The 18,739-nt window shown below is 44.4% G+C and overlaps 1 protein-coding gene across 1 annotated transcript in view; it reads left to right on the forward strand.

The window, feature by feature from the left end:
• The window catches only part of tspan11 (tetraspanin 11), an 81,536-nt gene that overhangs the window by 36,071 nt on the left and 26,726 nt on the right, over positions 1-18,739 (forward strand). Inside the window, exons 2-3 of the mRNA XM_072269308.1 lie at positions 7,969-8,064; positions 14,417-14,608. Of these exons, the coding sequence (XP_072125409.1) occupies positions 7,978-8,064; positions 14,417-14,608 (279 nt within the window). The 5' untranslated portion in view covers positions 7,969-7,977. The remainder of the gene's footprint in view (positions 1-7,968; positions 8,065-14,416; positions 14,609-18,739) is intronic.

An 18,739-nucleotide genomic window follows, 5' to 3' on the forward strand; every position in this document is an offset into this window, starting at 1 on the left:
TCTGCAGCTCTATAAAGCTCTGGGTTAGGCACACTTGGAGTGCTGATTCAGTTCCAGTTGCCTCATTATAAGAAGGATATTCAACCTTTAGAGATGGTGCAGAGGAGATTTACCAAGATGCTGCCTGGATTACAGAATGTGTCCTATGAGGATAAGTTGAGCGAGCTATGGTTTTTAGAGTCATAGAGAAGTACAGCACAGAAATAGGCCCTTCAGCCCATCTAGTCAATGCCAAAACCATTTAAGCTGCCTACTCCCAATGACCTGCACCAGGACCATAGCCCTCCTTATCCCTACTATCTATGTAGCTCTCTAAACCTCTCTTAAACGTTGAAATTTAGCTCTCATGGACCACTTGTACTGGCAGCTCATTCTGCACTCTCACGACCCTCTGAGTGAAGAAGTTTCCCCTCATATTTCCCTTAAACTTCTCATCTTTCACCATTAAGCTGTGACTTCTGGTTATAGTCCCACTCAACCTCAGTGGACAAAGCCTGCTTGCATTTACCCTATCTATGCCCCTCATAATTTTGTATACTTCTATCAAATTTTTTTTCAATTTTCTACTTTATAAGGAATAAAGGCCTAATCCTTTCAATCTTTACTTATAGCTCAGGTCCTCCAGATCCAGCAACATCCTTTACATTTTCTCTGTACTCTTTCAACCTTGTTTACATCTTTCCTGTAGGTAGGTGACCAAAACTGCACACACTACTCCAAATTAGGCCTCATCAATGTCTTATACAACTTCAACATAACGTCCCATCCCCTGTACTCAGTACGTTGATTTATGAAGGCCAATGTGCCAAAAGCTTTCTTTATGACCCTATCTACTTGTGATACCACTTTCAACTAACTATGGACCTGTACTCCCAGGTCCCTTTGTTCGACCACACTCCTCAGTGTACTGTGTAAGGCCTACCTTGGTTGGTCCTACCAAAGTGCAAAACCTTGCACTTGTCTGCATTAAATTCCATCTACCATTTTTCAGCCCATTTTTCCAGCTGATGCAGACCCCTCTGCAAGCCATGACAGCCTTCCTCACTGTCCACTACACCCCCAGTCTTGGTGTCATCTGCAAATTTGCTGACCAGTTAACCACATTATCATCCAGATCATTGATATAGATGACAAACAAGAAAGAACTCAACACTGATCTGTGGCACGCTACTAGTCACAGACTCCAGTCAGAGAGGCAACCCTCTAACACCACTCTGGCTTATCCCACAAAATGAACGTCAAATCCAATTTAATAACTAACCCTGAATGCCAAGTAACTGAACCTTCCTGACCAGCCTCCCATGCAGGGCTTTGTTAAAAGCCTTGCTAAAGTCCATGTAGACAACATTCACTGCCTTGCCTTCATCCACTTTACTGGTGGCTTCCTCGAAAAACTTGATAAGATTGGTTAGACATGACATTCCATGCACAAAGCTATGCTGACTATCCTTAAACAGTCCATGTCTATCCAGGTACTTGTATATCCAGTCCCTTAAAATACCTTCCAACAACTTTGCCACTATTGCTGTCAGACTTACCGGTCTAATTTTCTGGTTTATTTTAGAGCCTCCATAAACAGCGGAACAACTTTGGCTATCATTCAATCCTCTTATACCTCTCCTGTTGCTAAGGATGTTTTAAATATCTCTGCTAGAGCCCTGGCAATTTCTGCATGCCTCCTATATGTTCCAAGGGAACACCTTGTCAGGCCCTGGGGATTTGTCCACCCTGATTTGCCTCTGGGTATCAAGCACCTCCTCTGTAATCTGTACAGTGTCCAAGAAGTTGATACCGCTTTGCCTCACTTCTATAGACTCTGTATCCGTCTCCCAAGTAAATACAGATGCAAAGAATGCGTTAAGATCCCCCATCTGTTTATGCTCCACACATGGATTACCATTCTGGTCCTTCAGAGGGCCAATTTTGCCCCTAGAAATTTTGCTCATAACATATCTGTAGAATCCCTTAGGATTATCCTTCACCTTGTTTGCTAGAGCAACTTCATGTCTTCTTTTAGCCTTTCTGATTTCTTAAATGTTCTTTTCCATTTGTCGTACTCCATAAACACCTCATTTGTTTCTTCTTGCCTAAACCTGCTGTGTACCTCCTTTTTTTCCCCCCTCTTAACTAAGTCTCAATATCTTTTGAAAACCAAGATTCCCTACACTTATTCTATTTACCTTTTATTCTGACAGGTACTTACAAGCTTTGTACTCTCAAAATTTAATTTTTGAAGGCCTCCCACTTTCCAAGTACACCTTTGCCAGAGAATAGCCTGTCCCAGTCCACACTTGCCAGGCCATTTCTGATACCATCAAAATTGGCCTTTTTCCAATTCAGAATCTCAACCTGCAGACCAGGCACATCTCTTTGTATACTTATTTTTAAAATAATGGCATTGTGGTCACTGGATGCAAAGTGTTCCCCTACACAAACTTCTGTCACCTGCCCTGTCTCAGTCCCTGACAGCAGATCCAGTATCACACGCTCTCTCATTGGCACTTCTACGCACTGATTAAGGAAACTTTCCTGAACACGTTTGACAATCTATCCCATCTAGTCCTGTTACGGGATGAGATTTCCAGTCAATATATGGAAATGTTAAAATTACCTACTATCACAACCTTGTGTTTCTTGCAATATTTTGCGACCTGTTAATAAATTTTGTTTTCCTAGATCCCTAGGACTGTCGGGAGGTCTGTAATAAGCCCCATTAACATGGTCATTCCTTTCTTATTTCTCAGTTCCACCCATAACACCTCACTAGTCGAGCTGTCCAGGCCTTCCTGACGGAGCACTGCCATGACATTTTCCCTGGCCGGTAAGGCCACCCGTCCTTCTCTGCTCTGTCACAGAAGATTGAGCTGCTAGTCCTGTCCCTTCTACAACTAAGTCTAAGTCTCACTGATGGCTACAATGTCATAATTCCAGGTGTTGATCCATCCTCTGATCTCATCCACTATTCTTACGACACTTCTTGCATTGAAATATACGCAGCTCAGGACACGAGTCTAACCATGCTTAATCTTTTGGTTTCTGACCTTGTCTGAGGGCTTACCAATATCTGTCTCCACTTACTATTCTGACACTCTGGTTCCCATTGCCCTAAAACTCTAGTTTAAGCCCCACCGTGCAGCATCAACAAAACTTTCTGCTAGGATACTAGTTCCTCCCGCCCCCCCCCCAGTTCAGGTGCAAACCATCCCTTTTGTACTGGTCTCACCTTCCTTGGAAGAGAGCCCAATGATCCAAAAATCTTATGTCCTCCTTCCTTTACCAATCATTAGCAATGAATTAAACTGCATAACCTTCCTAGTTCTGGCCTCACTAGCACGTAGCACAGGTAGTAATCTTGAGATCTCAATCCTGGAGGTCCTACCTGTTAACTTAGCACCTAACTCCCTACACAGAACCTCGTCATTCATCCTACCCATGTCATTGGTACCTACATGGACCATGACCTCTGGCTGTTCACCCTCCCACTTAAGAATACTGAGGACTCAGTCAGAGATGTCCTGGGCCCTGGCACCTGGGAGGCAACATATCAAACTGGAATCTCATTCTCACCCACAGAGCTTCCTGTCCATTCCTGTAACTAGTGAATCCCCATCACCACAGCATGCCTCCTCTTCCCCCCCACCCCCCACCCTTTTCCTTCCTGCCAGAGGCCCAACCATTGTGACTTTCCTCTGTTAGGTCACCCCCCCCAACAGTATTTAAAGTGATACACCTATTGCTGAGGGGACTTAAAAAGAGGATCTCCCTAGCAGTCATAGAGTCCATTCTCATGTACGGATGCGAGGCGTGGACACTCACTAAGACGATGTGAAAGTCTCTAGATGGTTGCTATACACGAATGCTCCGGATGGCTCTTGATGTGAGTTGGCAACAGCACATGATGAACATTGAGCTCTATAACAACCTACCGATGCTCTCCACTAAAATCGAGGTGAAAAGACTGCAACTAGCGGGGCACTGAGCTCCCTGGCAGCCGAGTCATCATATGGGAGCCCAAGCAAGGGGAGGATGAACCCTGGGCGCCCTCCCAAGACTATGGTCAACACGCTCCTAGAAGACAGTGGCGTGGCTAATGTAGATGAACTGAACACACTGATGAGGGAGAGGGAGAAGTGGAGAGTCCGTCATTATGCCCGACGCCGGCCCCCTAGGCCTGAGTCGATGTAGTAGTAGTAGTGAAGGGGATGGCCACAGGGGTACTCTGCACTGGCTCCTTAATCCCTTTTCCCTTCCTGACTGTCACCCAGTTTCCTGTGTCCTGCACCTTGGGTGTAACTACCTCTCTCTATGTCCAATCTACCACCCCCTCAGCCTCCCGAATGATCCAGAGTTCATTCAGTTCCAGCTCCAACTCCTTAACTGTGGATTGTTAGATGCTGCAGCCGGATGCACTTCTGGCAGTTGTAGTTGTCAGGGACACTGGAGGTCTCCCTGCCTTCCCACATCCTGCAAGAGGAGCTTCCCACTATCCTGCCTGACATCTCCACTGTCCCAGCTGAGCAGACATAAAGAAGGAATAAGAAAAACTTGACCTTGAGCTTTTATTTTCTTTGCTTTCGCTGATGAAGCCTCGAAGAGCTAAAGCCTCAGGGTCACCACACAGACTCTGTCCACTCAGACGATGGCCGCTGCACTTGCCCCTGCCTTCCTTTAATTTGCTCTTACTAATCAATTTCAAAGGGCGATTGGTCGCTGGTCAAAGCACTGTTACGCTGCCGCAACTCGCTGCGGCCTTTTTCTCATCGGGCAATGGACCTGAGTGAAATCATCTTCCCGCACAGGTCCGGGAGCAAAGTTTAAAAGGGGAAAGCTTTGTGGAACTCAGCTATAACCGGCACACCAATCGTGAGTTAGAGAGAGATGAGAGAGGAGGCGGCACACAGGTCTGGGAGCCAAGTTTAAAAGAGGAAAGCTTGTGGAATGTGTTTGCTGATGACAATAAGCTTGACTTTGACCCAAAGAGGGTAAGGCTAGCCTTATTGAAAAGGTATAGAGTTTTTCTTAGAGGAATAAGAAACTTGACAATTGGGACATTTTTAAAACCATCAAACAATGGAAAAATTCCACCGTGGACAGTCCCAAGCAGACTGCAAAAGGAGGAGGGTTGGGCATGGGGCTAGTAACCCCATCCCAAAAAAAAACACAGAGCTGCAGAAACGCCAACAGAAGTTCTGAAGACCTCATCCCGGGGGAGGAAGAACGTTCTTGAAATTCTGACCCAGGACAGAGGATTGGTGAGCTGCTGTTAGCAGCCTCTGCCCCAGTCAGGGTAATGGGCTTAAGAAGAAGAAACAATGGAAAAATGGAGAATATAGATCAGGAGAGTAAACTATCAAGATTTTTTATAAATCTACCATCTCGCAGAAAAGACAAAATAAAATTGTGAGGAAACAGAAGAAATTAATGGCCGAGTAGCCAAGATTGCAGCTGATACGGAGATAGGTGGAGGAGCAGGTAGTGTTGAGAAAGTAGGAAGGACTTAGATAGATTGGCAGAATAGACAAAGAAATGGCAGATGAAATATAGCATAGGGAGAGTGGGGTTAAAAATAAAGGTATGGACTATTCTCTAAATAGGAAATAATTCAGAAATTGGAAGTGTGAAGAGATTTGGGGGTCCTGGTTCAGGATTCCTTTAAGGATAACTTACAGATTGAGTTGGTGGTAAGGAAAGCAAATGCAATGTTGGCATTCATTTTGAGAGGACTAGAATATAAGTGCGAGGATGTAATGCTGAGGATTTGTATTAATTTGGAATAATTTGGATTATTATAAGTAATTTTGGGCCTCATATTTAAGGAAGGATGTGTTGGCATCGGATAAAGTCCAGAGGAAGTTCATGAGAATGATCCCAAGAATGAAAGGGTTAACCTTTGTGTAGTGCTTGTCCCTGGGCCTGTACTTGATAGAGTTCAGAGGAATGAGGAGTAATCTCATTAAAACCCACCGGATGCAATCCTCCCTGGTTTGGGATACAGAAAGGCCTGGATAGAGTCGTCGTGTAGAGGATGTGTTTTGTCAAGGGAGAATCAAGGTTCTGTGAGTACAGGTTCAGAATAAAGGGACATTTCTTTTAACATGATGAGGAGAAATGTCTTTAGCCAGAGGCTAGTGAATCTGTGGAATTCATTGCCACAGACGGCTGTAGAGGCCAAGTCACTGGGAATATTTCAAGCAGAGGTTGATAGATTCTTGATTGGTAAAAGTGTTCAAGGTTATGAAGAGAAGGCAGGAGAATGAGATTGAGAAAAAAAATCAGCCTTGATGGAATGACAGAACAGATTCAATGAGCTGAATGGCCTAATTCTGCTCCTGTGTCTGATGGTGTTGTAATATAAGGTAATATTCTTTTTATTGTTTTTCAAGCAGGTAGTAAGAATGTAGATATGTAAATATGGTGTTTAAAATTCATAACATTTTAATAATTATCCCAGCTTATGAAAACAAAACTGTGTTTGAGAAAATGGTGGACATATTTGAGGAGCAGAAGCCATGGCCACAGAATATCATGAATATTTTGTGAAGTGATGCAAGGGTTGAGGATTGGTTAATGGGCAGAAAGCAGAGAATATGAGTAAATGGGTCTTTGTCAGGGCGGCAGCCTGTTAATAGGATCTGTACTTGGGTCTCAGATATTCACTGTCTATATCCGTGACTTGAATCAAAAGACTTGGTCCTTTCATCAAAGTTTGTTTGTGATACAAAGGTGGGTGGAGAGAGAACACACTGTGTGGAGGATGCAGAGTGTGATTAAGTGGGCACAACTGTGGCAGATGGAGAACGATGGTGGGAAGAACAGAGAAATATTACTCTAGTGTTCAGAACTGACTAAATGTGAGTGTCAGGGATTGAGGCGCCTGTTCAGATAATGTAAAGTGATCAAGCGGAGACTGTCGAGGCAAATGTTACGCAGGCCTTTGTTGTAAACACCTAAGTTAGACTATTGTTTATTGTCTTCATCTCCTCCTTCAATACAAGATGATTGAAACATGCTACTGATGGAGGAGGTAGAAGCACATTGTGGAGGAGTTGACTAGTTGGGCCAAAGGGCTTATTTCTGTGCTGGATGATTTTTCTGACAGCTTCCAGTCAGAAATCCTTTCAGGTGAGGCAACACTTCATCTTTGTCTGAGTCTGTTGGGTTTGTCTTGTGTTCATGGTGTGGCGTCCTCTTCATGGGTCACACCTGACATAGATTGGGAGAGCGCTTTGTTGAGTGCCTTCACTGTATCTGCAACAGGCAAATTTCCCAGTGACTGTTCAGTCCCCATTCCCCTTCTACTGCCACGATGAGGACACTCAGGTTAGAGGAGCAACACTTCATATTCTGTCTGGGAAGCCTCCAACCTGACAACATAAACATCGATTTCTCTGGTAATTTCTACTTCTCCCCCATATCTCTTATACCATTTCCCATTCCGATTCGCCTCTTACCCCATCTTCTCCTCAATTGCCCATTACCTCCCTCTGATGCACCTCCTCCTTCCCTTTCTCCCATGGTGCACTCTCCTCTCCTATCAAATTCCTCCTTCTTCAGCCCTTCACCTTTTCCACCTATCACCTCCCAGCTTCTCACTTCATTACCCCTCCCCCACGCACCTGCCTTTCCTTTCCGATCACCTGCCAGGTTGTACTCCATCCTCTCTCCCCACTTCCTTCTTCTGGCTTCGTCAGCCTTCCTTTCCAGTCCTGATGAAATACTGTACCTCGGCATGAAGCGTCCCCTCCATCGATGCTGTCTGACCTGCTCAGTTCCTCCAGCATGCATTGTGTGCTTAACTGACAGCTGATGCTCCCCATCACTCTCGAGTAACCTGCAGCCAGTCTCCTGAAACGTGAAACCAGGGAAGCAACAACTGTTATCTACAACCGCAGGATTATCGAAGTGGATACACTTCCTTATCAGTTTGAATAAAATGTTCATTTTTCTTCTCTTTTGGATGTTTTTCAGTAACTGAAAATGACCAAAAATTACAAAAAGGATTCAGAAGACTATCTGACAATCTGCTTAAAGTATCTGCTGTTTGTTTTTAACATCATCTTCTGGGTAAGTGTGGCCTCATCTCCAAGATGATGTCAGTCACAAAAAGTTCCTCAATCTCTTATCAGGGCCACTGAAACTGAAATATTTTAGATCCTGAGAGGACAAAGGAAATAGTCCTTTGACCCACAGGGTTTGTACTGACCAGCAACCACTTTGTAAACTAATCCAGCCTTAAACCATATGCTATTCCACCATTACACTTCCTGCAAATTCTACCATGTATCTACCCACGAGTGGCAACTTATGGTCACAAATGGACTAACCCACCTCTGTGATCTAGGAGAAAACCAAATCACCAAGGGAAAACCTACAGAGTCACAGGGAGAACATGCGAGCTGTACTGTAGATGGATGGGTTAGTAATCATTCAGGTGATAAGAAGCTTGGTGGTGTTGGGAATGCACAGAAGACAGGGAAAGGATACAGCAGGATGTAGATCAGTTACAGATATGGGTGGAGAAATGACAGATGGAGTTTTACCCAGCCAGATATGAAGAACTGCACCTTGATAGGTCAAATGTAAAGACATAATACACTGTTAAGGGTCTTACCCTTAACAGTGTTGAAAAGCAGATGGATCTTGGGGTCCAAGTTCATAGCTCCATTGAAATTAGTTCCACAGGTTGATAGAGTGGTTAAGAAGGCATATGGCATACTTGCCTTTAATAGTCGAGGCATTAAGTTCAAAAGTCAGGAAGTTATGTCGAAGTTTTATAAACCTCTAGTTAGGCCACAACTGGAGTATTGCATACAGTTCTGGTTACCTTTTATGGAAAAATGCTGAGGCTTTGGAGAGAGTGCAGAAGCGATTTAACAGAATGTCGAATGGAATACAGGGCATGTGCTGTATCGAGATGTCAGACAAATTTGGGTTATTTTCTCTGGAGCATCAGAGGCTAAGGGGAGATCTGTGAGAGGTTTATAAGGTTATGAGAGGCATAGATAGAGTGGACAGAAAGTATCTGTTTCCCAGAATTGAAAGTCTAATACCAGAGGGCATGCATTTAAGGTAAGAGGGGGCTACTTCTGGTAAGATGGCGGTGTGTTTGAACATTGTGTATCCAAGTATGGTCTGAATGATAATTAAACTTTAATTGATTCTAAGAAGATGTGAGAGGCATCTTTTTTTTTACACAGAGAGTAGTGGGTGTCTAGAATGCGCTGTGTGGAGTGGTAGTAGAGGTAGATACATACAACAGGGGAGCAAAATTAGGTGATTCAGCCCATCAATTCTGTTCTGCATTCCATCATGGCTGACTTATTATCCCTCTCAAACCCATCCTGCCTTCTCCCCGTAGCCTATGATGCTCTGACAACTCAAGACTATATCAATTTGTGCTTTAAGTATTCCCAATGACTTGGCCTCCACAGCCATCTGTGGTAATGAATTCCACAGATTCACCACCAACTGGCTGAAGAAGTTCTTCCCTATCTCTTTTCTAAATTGATGTCTTCAGTTTTGAGGCTGTGCCTTTTGGTCCCAGACTCACCCACTATAAGAAACATCCTCTTAACATTTGTTCTGTCTAGGCCTCTCAATATCCATAGACTTCACTGACAGCACAGAAACAGGCCCCTCGGTCTGTTCTTCTAAACTCTGGTGAGTACAGGTCCAGAAACATCAAAAGCCTTAAACATTAACCCTGTCATTCCTAGTATCATTCTCATGAACCTCCTCTGGACTCTCTCCAATGCCAGTACATCTTTTCTTAGATAAGGGGCCAAAACTCCTCACAATACTCCGAGTGAGGCCTCACCAGTGCCTTATAAAGCCTTAGTATTACATCCTTGTTTTTATATTCTAGTCCCCTTGAAATGAATGGTAACTTTACATTTACATTCCTTATCGCCAACTCAACCTGCAATTTAACCTTCAGGGAACCCCGCACAAAGACTCCCAAGTCTCTTTGCACCTCTGACTTTTGGATTTTCTGCCCGTTTAGAAAATAGTCTACAGCTTTATTCATTCTACCAAAATGTATGAACATACACCTCCTGACACTGTATTCCATCTACCAGTTCCTTGCCTTTTCTCCTAATCTATCTAAGTCCTTCTGCAGCTTCACTACCTCGCCTACCACCTATCTTTATAGCATCCACAGACTTGGCCACAAAGCCATCAATTCCATCATCCAAATCATTGATGTATGACGTGAAAAGAAGCGGTCCCAACACCGACCCTTGTGGAACACCACTGGTCATCGGCAACAAGAAAAGGCTCCCTTTATTCCCACTCTTTGCCTTCTGCCAGTCAGCCAATGCTCTATCCTGTAATACCATGGGCTGTCATCTTGTTAAGCAGCCTCGTGTGTGGCACCTTGTCAAAGGACTTCTGAAAATCCAAGTACAGAACATACAGCCATTCTCCTTTGTCTATCCTGCCTATTATATCCTTAAAGAATTCCAGCAGATTTCTCAGGCAAGATTTTCCCTTAGGGAAACCATGTTGACTTTGGCCTACTTTATCATGTGCCTCCAAGTACCCCAAAACCTCATTCTTAATAATGGACTCCAACATCTTCCCAGTCACTGGTCAGATTAACTGGCCTATAATTTCCTCTTTTTTGCCTCCCTCTCTTCAGCAAGCAGAGTGACATTTGCAATTTTCCATTCCTCCGGAACCATTTCAGAATTTAATGATCCTTGAAAGATCACCTTCACCTTAGTAATAGCAGCTACACCCACTGCTGCCCCCAACACTCTAATTTCTAGCATACTGCTAGTGTCTTCCACAGTGAGGATTGATGGAAAATACTTAATAAATTCATCTGCATTTCTTTTGTCCTCATTACTACCTCACCAGCATGAGTTTCTAGTGGTCCAATATCAACTCACCTTCCTTTTATTCTTTATATAACTGGAAAAATCTTTTGGTTTCCTGCTTTATTTGTCCACTTATTTCCATAAGACCATAAGATATAGGAGCTGAAGTAAGCCATTCGGCCCATTGAGTCTGCTCTGCTGTTCAATCATAGGCTGATCCAATTCTTGCAGTCATCCCCACTCCCCTGCCTTCACCCCATACCCTTTGATGCCCCGGCTATCAATCTCTGCCTTAAATACACCTAATGGCTTGGCCTCCACAGCCACTCGTGGCAGCAAATTCCATAGATTTACCATCCTCTGACTAAAGTAATCTTTCTGCATCTCAGTTCTAAATGGACGTCCTTCAATCCTGAAGTCAGTATATATAACTTTGCCATATCTAATCTGTTCAGGCCTTTTAATATTGGGAATGTTTCTATGAGATCCCCCCTCATTCTCTTGAACTCCAGGGAATACAGTCCAAGAGCTGCCAGACATGCCACATAGAGTAAACCTTTCATTCCTGGAATCATTCTGGTGAATCTTCTCCAAACCCTCTCCAATGTCAGTATATCTTTTCTAAAATAAGGAACCCAAAACTGCACATAATACTCCAAGTGTGGTCTCATGAGTGCCTTATAGAGCCTCAACATGACATCCCTGCTCTTATATTCTATACCTCTAGAAATGAATGCCAACATTGCATTTGCCTTTTTCACAACCAACTCAATCTGGAGGTTAACCATTAGGGATCTTGCACAAGGGCTCCCAAATCCCTTTGCATTTCTGTATTTTGAATTCTCTCCCTTTCTAAATAATAGTCTGTCCATTTTTTTTCTTCCACCAAAGTGCATGACCATACACTTTCCAACATTGTATTTCATTTGCTATCTCTTTGCCCAATCCCCTAAACTATCTAAGTCACTCGGCAGGCTCTCTGTTTCCTCAACACTACCCGCTCCTCCACCTATCTTTGTATCATCGGCAAATTTAGCAACAAATCCATTAATGTCGTAGTCCAAATCATTGACATACGCCATAAAAAGCAGTGGTCCCAACACCAACCCCTGTGGAACTCCACTGCTAACCAGCAGCCAGCCAGAATAGGATCACTTTATTCCCACTCTGCCGACTAGCCAATGCTCCACCCATGCTAGTAACTTCCCTGTAATTCCTTGGGCTCTTATCTTGCTAAGCAGCCTTATGTCAAAGGCCTTCTGAAAATCCAAGAACACCACGTCTGCTGCATCTCCTTTGTCTACCCTGCTTGTAATTTCCTGAAAGAATTGCAGTAAGTTTGTCTCGCAAAATTTTCTTTTCAGTAAACCATGCTGGCTTTGGCCTATCTTGTCATGTGCCTTCAGGTACTCCGTAATCTCATCCCTAACTATTGATTCCAACAACTTCCCAACTACTGATGTCAGGCTAACAGGTCTATAGTTTCCTATCTGCTGCCTCCCACCCTTCTTAAATAGCAGAATAACATTTTCAATTTTCCAGTCATCCGATACAATGCCAGGATCTAATCAATTCTTGAAAGTTCATCGTTAACGTCTCCGCAATCTCTCCAGCTAATTCCTTCAGAACCAGAGGGTGTATTCCATCAAGTCCAGGAGATTTATCCACCCTCAGACCATTAAGCTTCCTGAGCACCTTCTCCTGTGTAATTTTCACTGCAGAAACTTCACTTCCCTAACACTCTTCAATGACCGGTACACTGCAGACGTCTTCCACTGTGAAGACTGATGCAAAATGCACATTCAGTTCCTCTGCCATCTCTGCATCTTGAACGCTATGCACATTTAAATACAGCACCTTCAGTCCTGTATTCCTCACCCATTTGAATTTTGCCTCTGTGGTGCAATTTAACTCTTTGCTCTGTCTGCATTTGTACCCAATCATTGGCCTGTCCTTCCTTACATTCATGTTACACCCAACATCTACCTGTAAATCTGCTGGTTCATCCTCAGCTCTATCATTCTGGTTCCCATCCCTCTGCCATATTAGTTTAAACCATTAAATGTAGGTCTTCAGGCTCCTGTACCTACACCGTGAAGGGGATGTGTCCCGGATAGTGAGGGTCTTTAACGATGGATACCACCTTCTTGAGGCTTCACTTCTTGAAGATGTCCTCTGTAGTAGGGAGGGTGTATAACCATCTACAACCTCTTGTGATCCTGTGCGTTGGAGCCTCCATACCAGGCTGTGATGCAACCAGAAGAAATGGCCTCCACCATACATCTGTAGAAATTTACAAGAGTCTTTGTGACACTCCAAGTCTCCTCAAATTGTAATGGAGTTGAGGTATGGAACCAATGTTCCTCCAGGCACAATTCCTGGGAGAAAAGTGAAGCGCCTGCATTTTTGGAATAAGGGAAATTGCATGAGATCTTTAACTGAGGGAGGATAGTATCATTGAGTCATACACCAGTGAAATTTACTTTTTGTACCACCCAGTCAGTGCTGGCCAGTACCTGAAATTTGCAGATGTCTGAGAAAGTCTGCAGTTTGTAGGTGTCTGAAATGGGGACAGAAGAGCTTGGGGAGTGATTGGGAAATCAAGGTCAGCTGGTCTCCTGAAGAGTGGCTGGTTTCACTGGCCCATGATCAATGTCTGTGCTGGGATATTCTATGTTTTTTATTTTCATACTGGGCATGTTTTCTCTGTTATGGAATGAAACTCTTCAGTTTAATTGAATTGACTTTACTTCACGTACATGAGGAGTAAAAATCTTTACATTACGTCTGTCTAAATGTGCAAAGTGGAATCATAGTAATTTGTAATAAATAGAACCGTCAATGTAACATAGAAATACCCTGAAATGAGCATGAGTTAATTAGTCTGATGGCCTGGTGGAAGAAGCTGTCCTGGAGCCTGTTGGTCCTGGCTTTTATGCTGCGGTACTGCTTCCCAGATGGTATCAGCTGGAATAGATTGTGTTTGGGGAGACTCAGGTCCCCAATGAACCTTCGGGCCCTTTTTTCACACCTGTCTTTGTAAATGTCCTGAATCATGTGAAGTTCACAACTACAGATGTGCTGGGCTGTCCACACCATTCTCTGCAGAGTCCTGCGATTAAGGGAGGTACAGTTCCTATACCAGGCAGTGATGCAGCCAGTCAGGATGCTCTCAATTGTGCCCATGTAGAAAGTTCATAGGATTTGGGGGCCCATACCAAACTTCCTCAACCATCTGAGGTGAAAGGCACTGTTGTGTATTTTTCACCACACAGCTGGTGTGTACAGACCACATGAGGTCCTCGGTGATGGGGATGCCGAGGAACTTAAAGTTGTTTACCCTCTCAACTCCAGATGCGTTGATGTCAATAGGGGTTAGCCCGTCTCCATTCCTCCTGTAATCCACAACCAGCTCCTTTGTTTTTGTGACATTGAAGGAGAGGTTGTTTTCTTGACACCGATTTGTAAAAATTCAGAGAGATGACTTCCTCTCTGTAGGCCACCTCGGTATTGTTTGCGATTATGCCAATCAAAGTTGCCGCATAATGTCCAAGTGATGGTTTCACCCTGTGTGATGTTGTTTTCCTCTGAAGGTAGCTGGTGTTGGTGTGCTTCTCACTGGAGCTTGGATACTGAATGAAAAGAGGGACTACCTGAACATTCTGCCATCTAGCACCTTTGCTGTCTCTGCCAGTATCCTTATCTTCGCTGGAAGCCTTGTGACAATCACTGGGTTCCTTGGGTGCTGTGCTGTTATTCGAGAGCAGAAATCTGCCCTTGTAGCAGTAAGTATTTGACTTGAGAATGGCTCACACTGGACAAGGATCAGTGACATTAAACCAGCAGTAGAATTATGCAAAACATTTTATCGAGGTTGGAGCTCACTACTTTTATCAGTATGTTAAATTAAATGTTGATAAATTTAATCAGTAATTAATATAAATTAAATTGGTTTATTATTGTCACACATATTGTCAGTCAAGGACCAACACTTGTTGCATGACTAAACTGTCCTTGAGAAGGAAATGGTGAGTTAGCTTTTGGTATTGTTGTATTGCTCAGCACACATAGATCAGATTCTCAATTTTTGACCCAGTGATAAGGAAGGAATTTCTCTGTGACTGCATCGTTCATCCTTTCCATTGATTGAAGACACAGATTTGGAAGGAAGCAGTGAATTTCATCACTGACACTTGCCTGGGTCTAGGGGATAGATCAAATCATGTGGGGAGTGGATTGTGTATCACCTCACTGTGAACCCTTCCGGTCAGAAGCTGATGTTGTACATGGGTGCAGGTTGATAAAAGACTTTTGTTTTTGCAGTTGTACACCTCAGTGAGTTCTCCCTCTGGGCGTACATAGATGCAAATGTCATCAATTTACTGCAGCTTGACTCCTGACATTGGGTGATATTGATACTGGATGAGATGCTACAAAGTGTGAACAGCTTGTAGATTAGTTCCAATCCTTCAGGAAGCTTGTTGGATTGTGGAGGTGCTGGTTGTAATCTTCCAATCATTTTTGGATCCGCGTGTTAACACCCTGTCCAGAAAGAGAGTACAGAGAAAGTACACCAACCTCTCTAACTGATTCTGGGGAAGATGCTGGAAATGGTCATTAACTAAACCTGAGCCAAAATGATAACCAGGAAAATTCAGCATGAGCAGCTAAAGCAAATGAAAAGATGAGGGACTTATTTCCATGGAGTAATAAGAATGTGGAATTCGGTGCTGTGTGAAGTGATTATAATCAGAATTAGGTTTAATATCACTGGCATATGTTGTGAACTTGGTGCTGTGTGAAGTGATTATAATCAGAATTAGGTTTAATATCACTGGCATATGTTGTGAACTTTGTTGTTTTAGAGCAGTAGTGCATTGCAATACATTATAATTGAAACACACTGGTTCCATCGGTTGCGTAAATCCAGGGAAGACACCCTCCAGCCCTACCAAACATGAAGTGCAAGCCCACTAATCCCCATTTGTGTGGATGCTGCGTGATTTGTTACCCTGTTACAAATCAGCACCACAAAATAACAGACAGTTAAATGATTTGGCTTTATAATTCTCAATTTGACTAAAGGGTTAGTAAAGAAAAGGGCCCATTTTAATGAAACAAGTAGGAGCTCACGGTTTCCCCTTCACCGATCCTCCTTCCATCTCCCCAAGCTTCATCAGATCATAGCCCTGCTCCAGGTCGAGTCCTACGAGCTCATCTCTCCAGCATCTTCTCCCTTCATCTCCCACCAAACGAAAGACCCAGCTCACACCGGTGTCAGGCACACAACATGAAAAACACACTCCCTTCAATGGACGGCTCACATTCCAAAGCACCCGTTATCTCTAACCGTAATACAAACACTGAATGACCATTACTTTAGCAGTGAAACCTTTCCCAGGGTGTTACAGTCTCCCCCACCCCCACCAAAATTAGTCATGTCCTCGTGACATTGAGAAAATTTGCCAACTCTTCATACAAACCACAAGATCCAACCCAGGTGTAAATAAATGCCAGTGACATAGCTCCCCAAGGTGATAAGTGCCACACTCTGTTCTACATAGGCCAACCTATCTGGTGGTCTCCTGATTCTTTGAGACCTCCTTACCCCATCATCTACTTGTTCAGGTTCAGACACTCCTTGGGGTACTTCTGGTCTACCAGGTGAGGCCTCCCCCGGTCTATCACTCATGCCCTCCTGCAACTCAGTCCCCTCTGCCACTTGGCTGAGCCCCGCTTCATCCCTTTTGTGATCCTGCTGAAACCCAGTCTATTCACAGGTAGTCCCTCCAATTACACCTGACTCAACATGAGAAGGGTTGGGAATTTCTTCCTCAATCAGTGGGGAGTTAGCAAAGGGCAGCATACGCTACACCCCCATTCCCTCATCCTCCAAGTCTGTATCCCATTCCGGGGTGGGGGCTGGTCTAATCTCTCCTGCTGTTGGTCCTTCAGTCACCCTGCGTTGCCTCAGAGTCCTCTTACTAGCTGTAGGCTCCAGGTTGGGTTCTGGGTCAACCTGCACCTCTTGTCCCAGAGGCAGAAGGTGATTCTGATGAGAATCTTGACAGACGAATTCCAATTCTCTGGTTTAATGGAAAACTGGTACGTTTGGCATCTGACTCTCCACTACGTAGGGCATAGCTGCCCAGTGGTCAGCCAGCTTGTGCTTCCCAAGTAGCCCCAAATTCCTTATGAGGGCTCAGTCTCCTGTCATGAATTGGGAGATCCTAACCTTTTGATCATACCTCCTCTTATTTCCTTGATTCTGCTTGGCAACCATGACCTCAGCTAATTCATAAGCCCTTTTCAGCTCCCTTCTTATATCAGATGCATACTTCTGATATGTCTTTGGTGGTAGGTCCTCCTCACCAGTCCTAAAACAAAGGCCGATGGGCAACCTTGCCTCGTGCCCAAATGTCAGATAATATGGCGAGTACCCGGTAGCTTCATTTCCTGTACAGTTGTAGCAGTGGACCAGATGTCCAATATGTCGACTCCACTTGTTCTTGCTGACTTCCAAGGTTCCAAGCATGTGCAGCAAGGTCCGATTAAATCTCTAAGGCTGGGGATCACCCCGTGGGTGATGAGGCGTAGTCTTCAACTTCTCAACTCCAAGCATGCTCAGTAACTCATGTATGAGCATACTCTCGAAATCCCATCCCTGATCACTATCTATCTGCCTGGGAAGGCCATAATAAATGAAATACTTCTCCCATAACACTTTGGCCACCATGGACGCCCTCTGATCCTTGTTAGGGAAAGCTTGATGACTAAGACATTTGCCAAGTTGCTGGCATCGGGTTCTATTGACAGGAAATCCATACACACTAGGTCAAGGGGCCCCGCACTCTGCAAGTTGGACAAGGGAGCTGCCCTTCTCGGCAGCGTCTTCCTCCATAGGCACTGAATGCACGACTTGCTGTATTCTTCGACCTCCAGCTTCATTCAGAGCAGTAAAACCGATCTCTGAGTAATCCAGAGGTCTTTTCAACCCCGAATATCCAGAATCATCATGAAGTGACTTCAACACAATCCTTCGATACTTCTCAGGCAGACCCGGCTAGGAACACTGAGACCGTCCAGAGATGATGTGACCCAGTATAGGATCAGGTTCCTCAACTCCAATCTGGGCCATTCTCTCAGTAATAGAGGCACCGCAGGGTGTTTCATGCTCTCCGCCTTGACAATGCCTCCCTTTTCTGCTGCTGACGAAATGGTACCAATGCCCGGGTCATCTCACTGAGCAGTCAGGGTACAGTAGGCTTGTGGAATGGAGAAACTCCCAACTGATCTACCACTCAATCCTGCCCTTGCCTTCCATCTGCCTTCACCATGATGGCAAACTGGCACATGGCTTTCACCCCCGGGGCAGGAACGCTCTCCCACTCTTCATCCCTGTCCAGCCCTGCATGCGCACGTTGGGACAAAGCATCAGCATCAGTTCCTACTTCCCAGCCTATACATGAGGCTGAAATCATAGGCAGACAACGGCACCATCCACTGATGGCCTGTGGCTTCCAATTTCACCGGGGTCAGGATATAAGTTAGGGGATTGTTGTCCGTACTCACCAGAAACTTGGCACCAAACTTATTCACAACAGCCTTTTTCAGTGCCAGAAACTCCAACTTGTGCGTGGGATAATTTTTCTCAGAGGGTGACAGACTCCGGCTGACATATGCAACAGGTCTCAACCCGCTGCCCTGATCCTGATACAGGACACCCCCTTCAGCGACTCAAGGGCCTCTTCACATTTTGCATCCCATCTTGCTCCAAAAGGCTCTGAAGGGCTAAGATACTCTACCCTCCCAACCAGATATCACTCCTGTATACTCTCTCGTCTCCATCTGAAATTCTGCCAACAATAGTTGTGTTGTTAGCAAATTTATAGATGGTGCTTGAGCTGTGCCTAGCC

This window comes from Mobula birostris, chromosome 9 (assembly GCF_030028105.1).
Source record: "Mobula birostris isolate sMobBir1 chromosome 9, sMobBir1.hap1, whole genome shotgun sequence".
NCBI lineage: Eukaryota > Metazoa > Chordata > Chondrichthyes > Myliobatiformes > Myliobatidae > Mobula > Mobula birostris.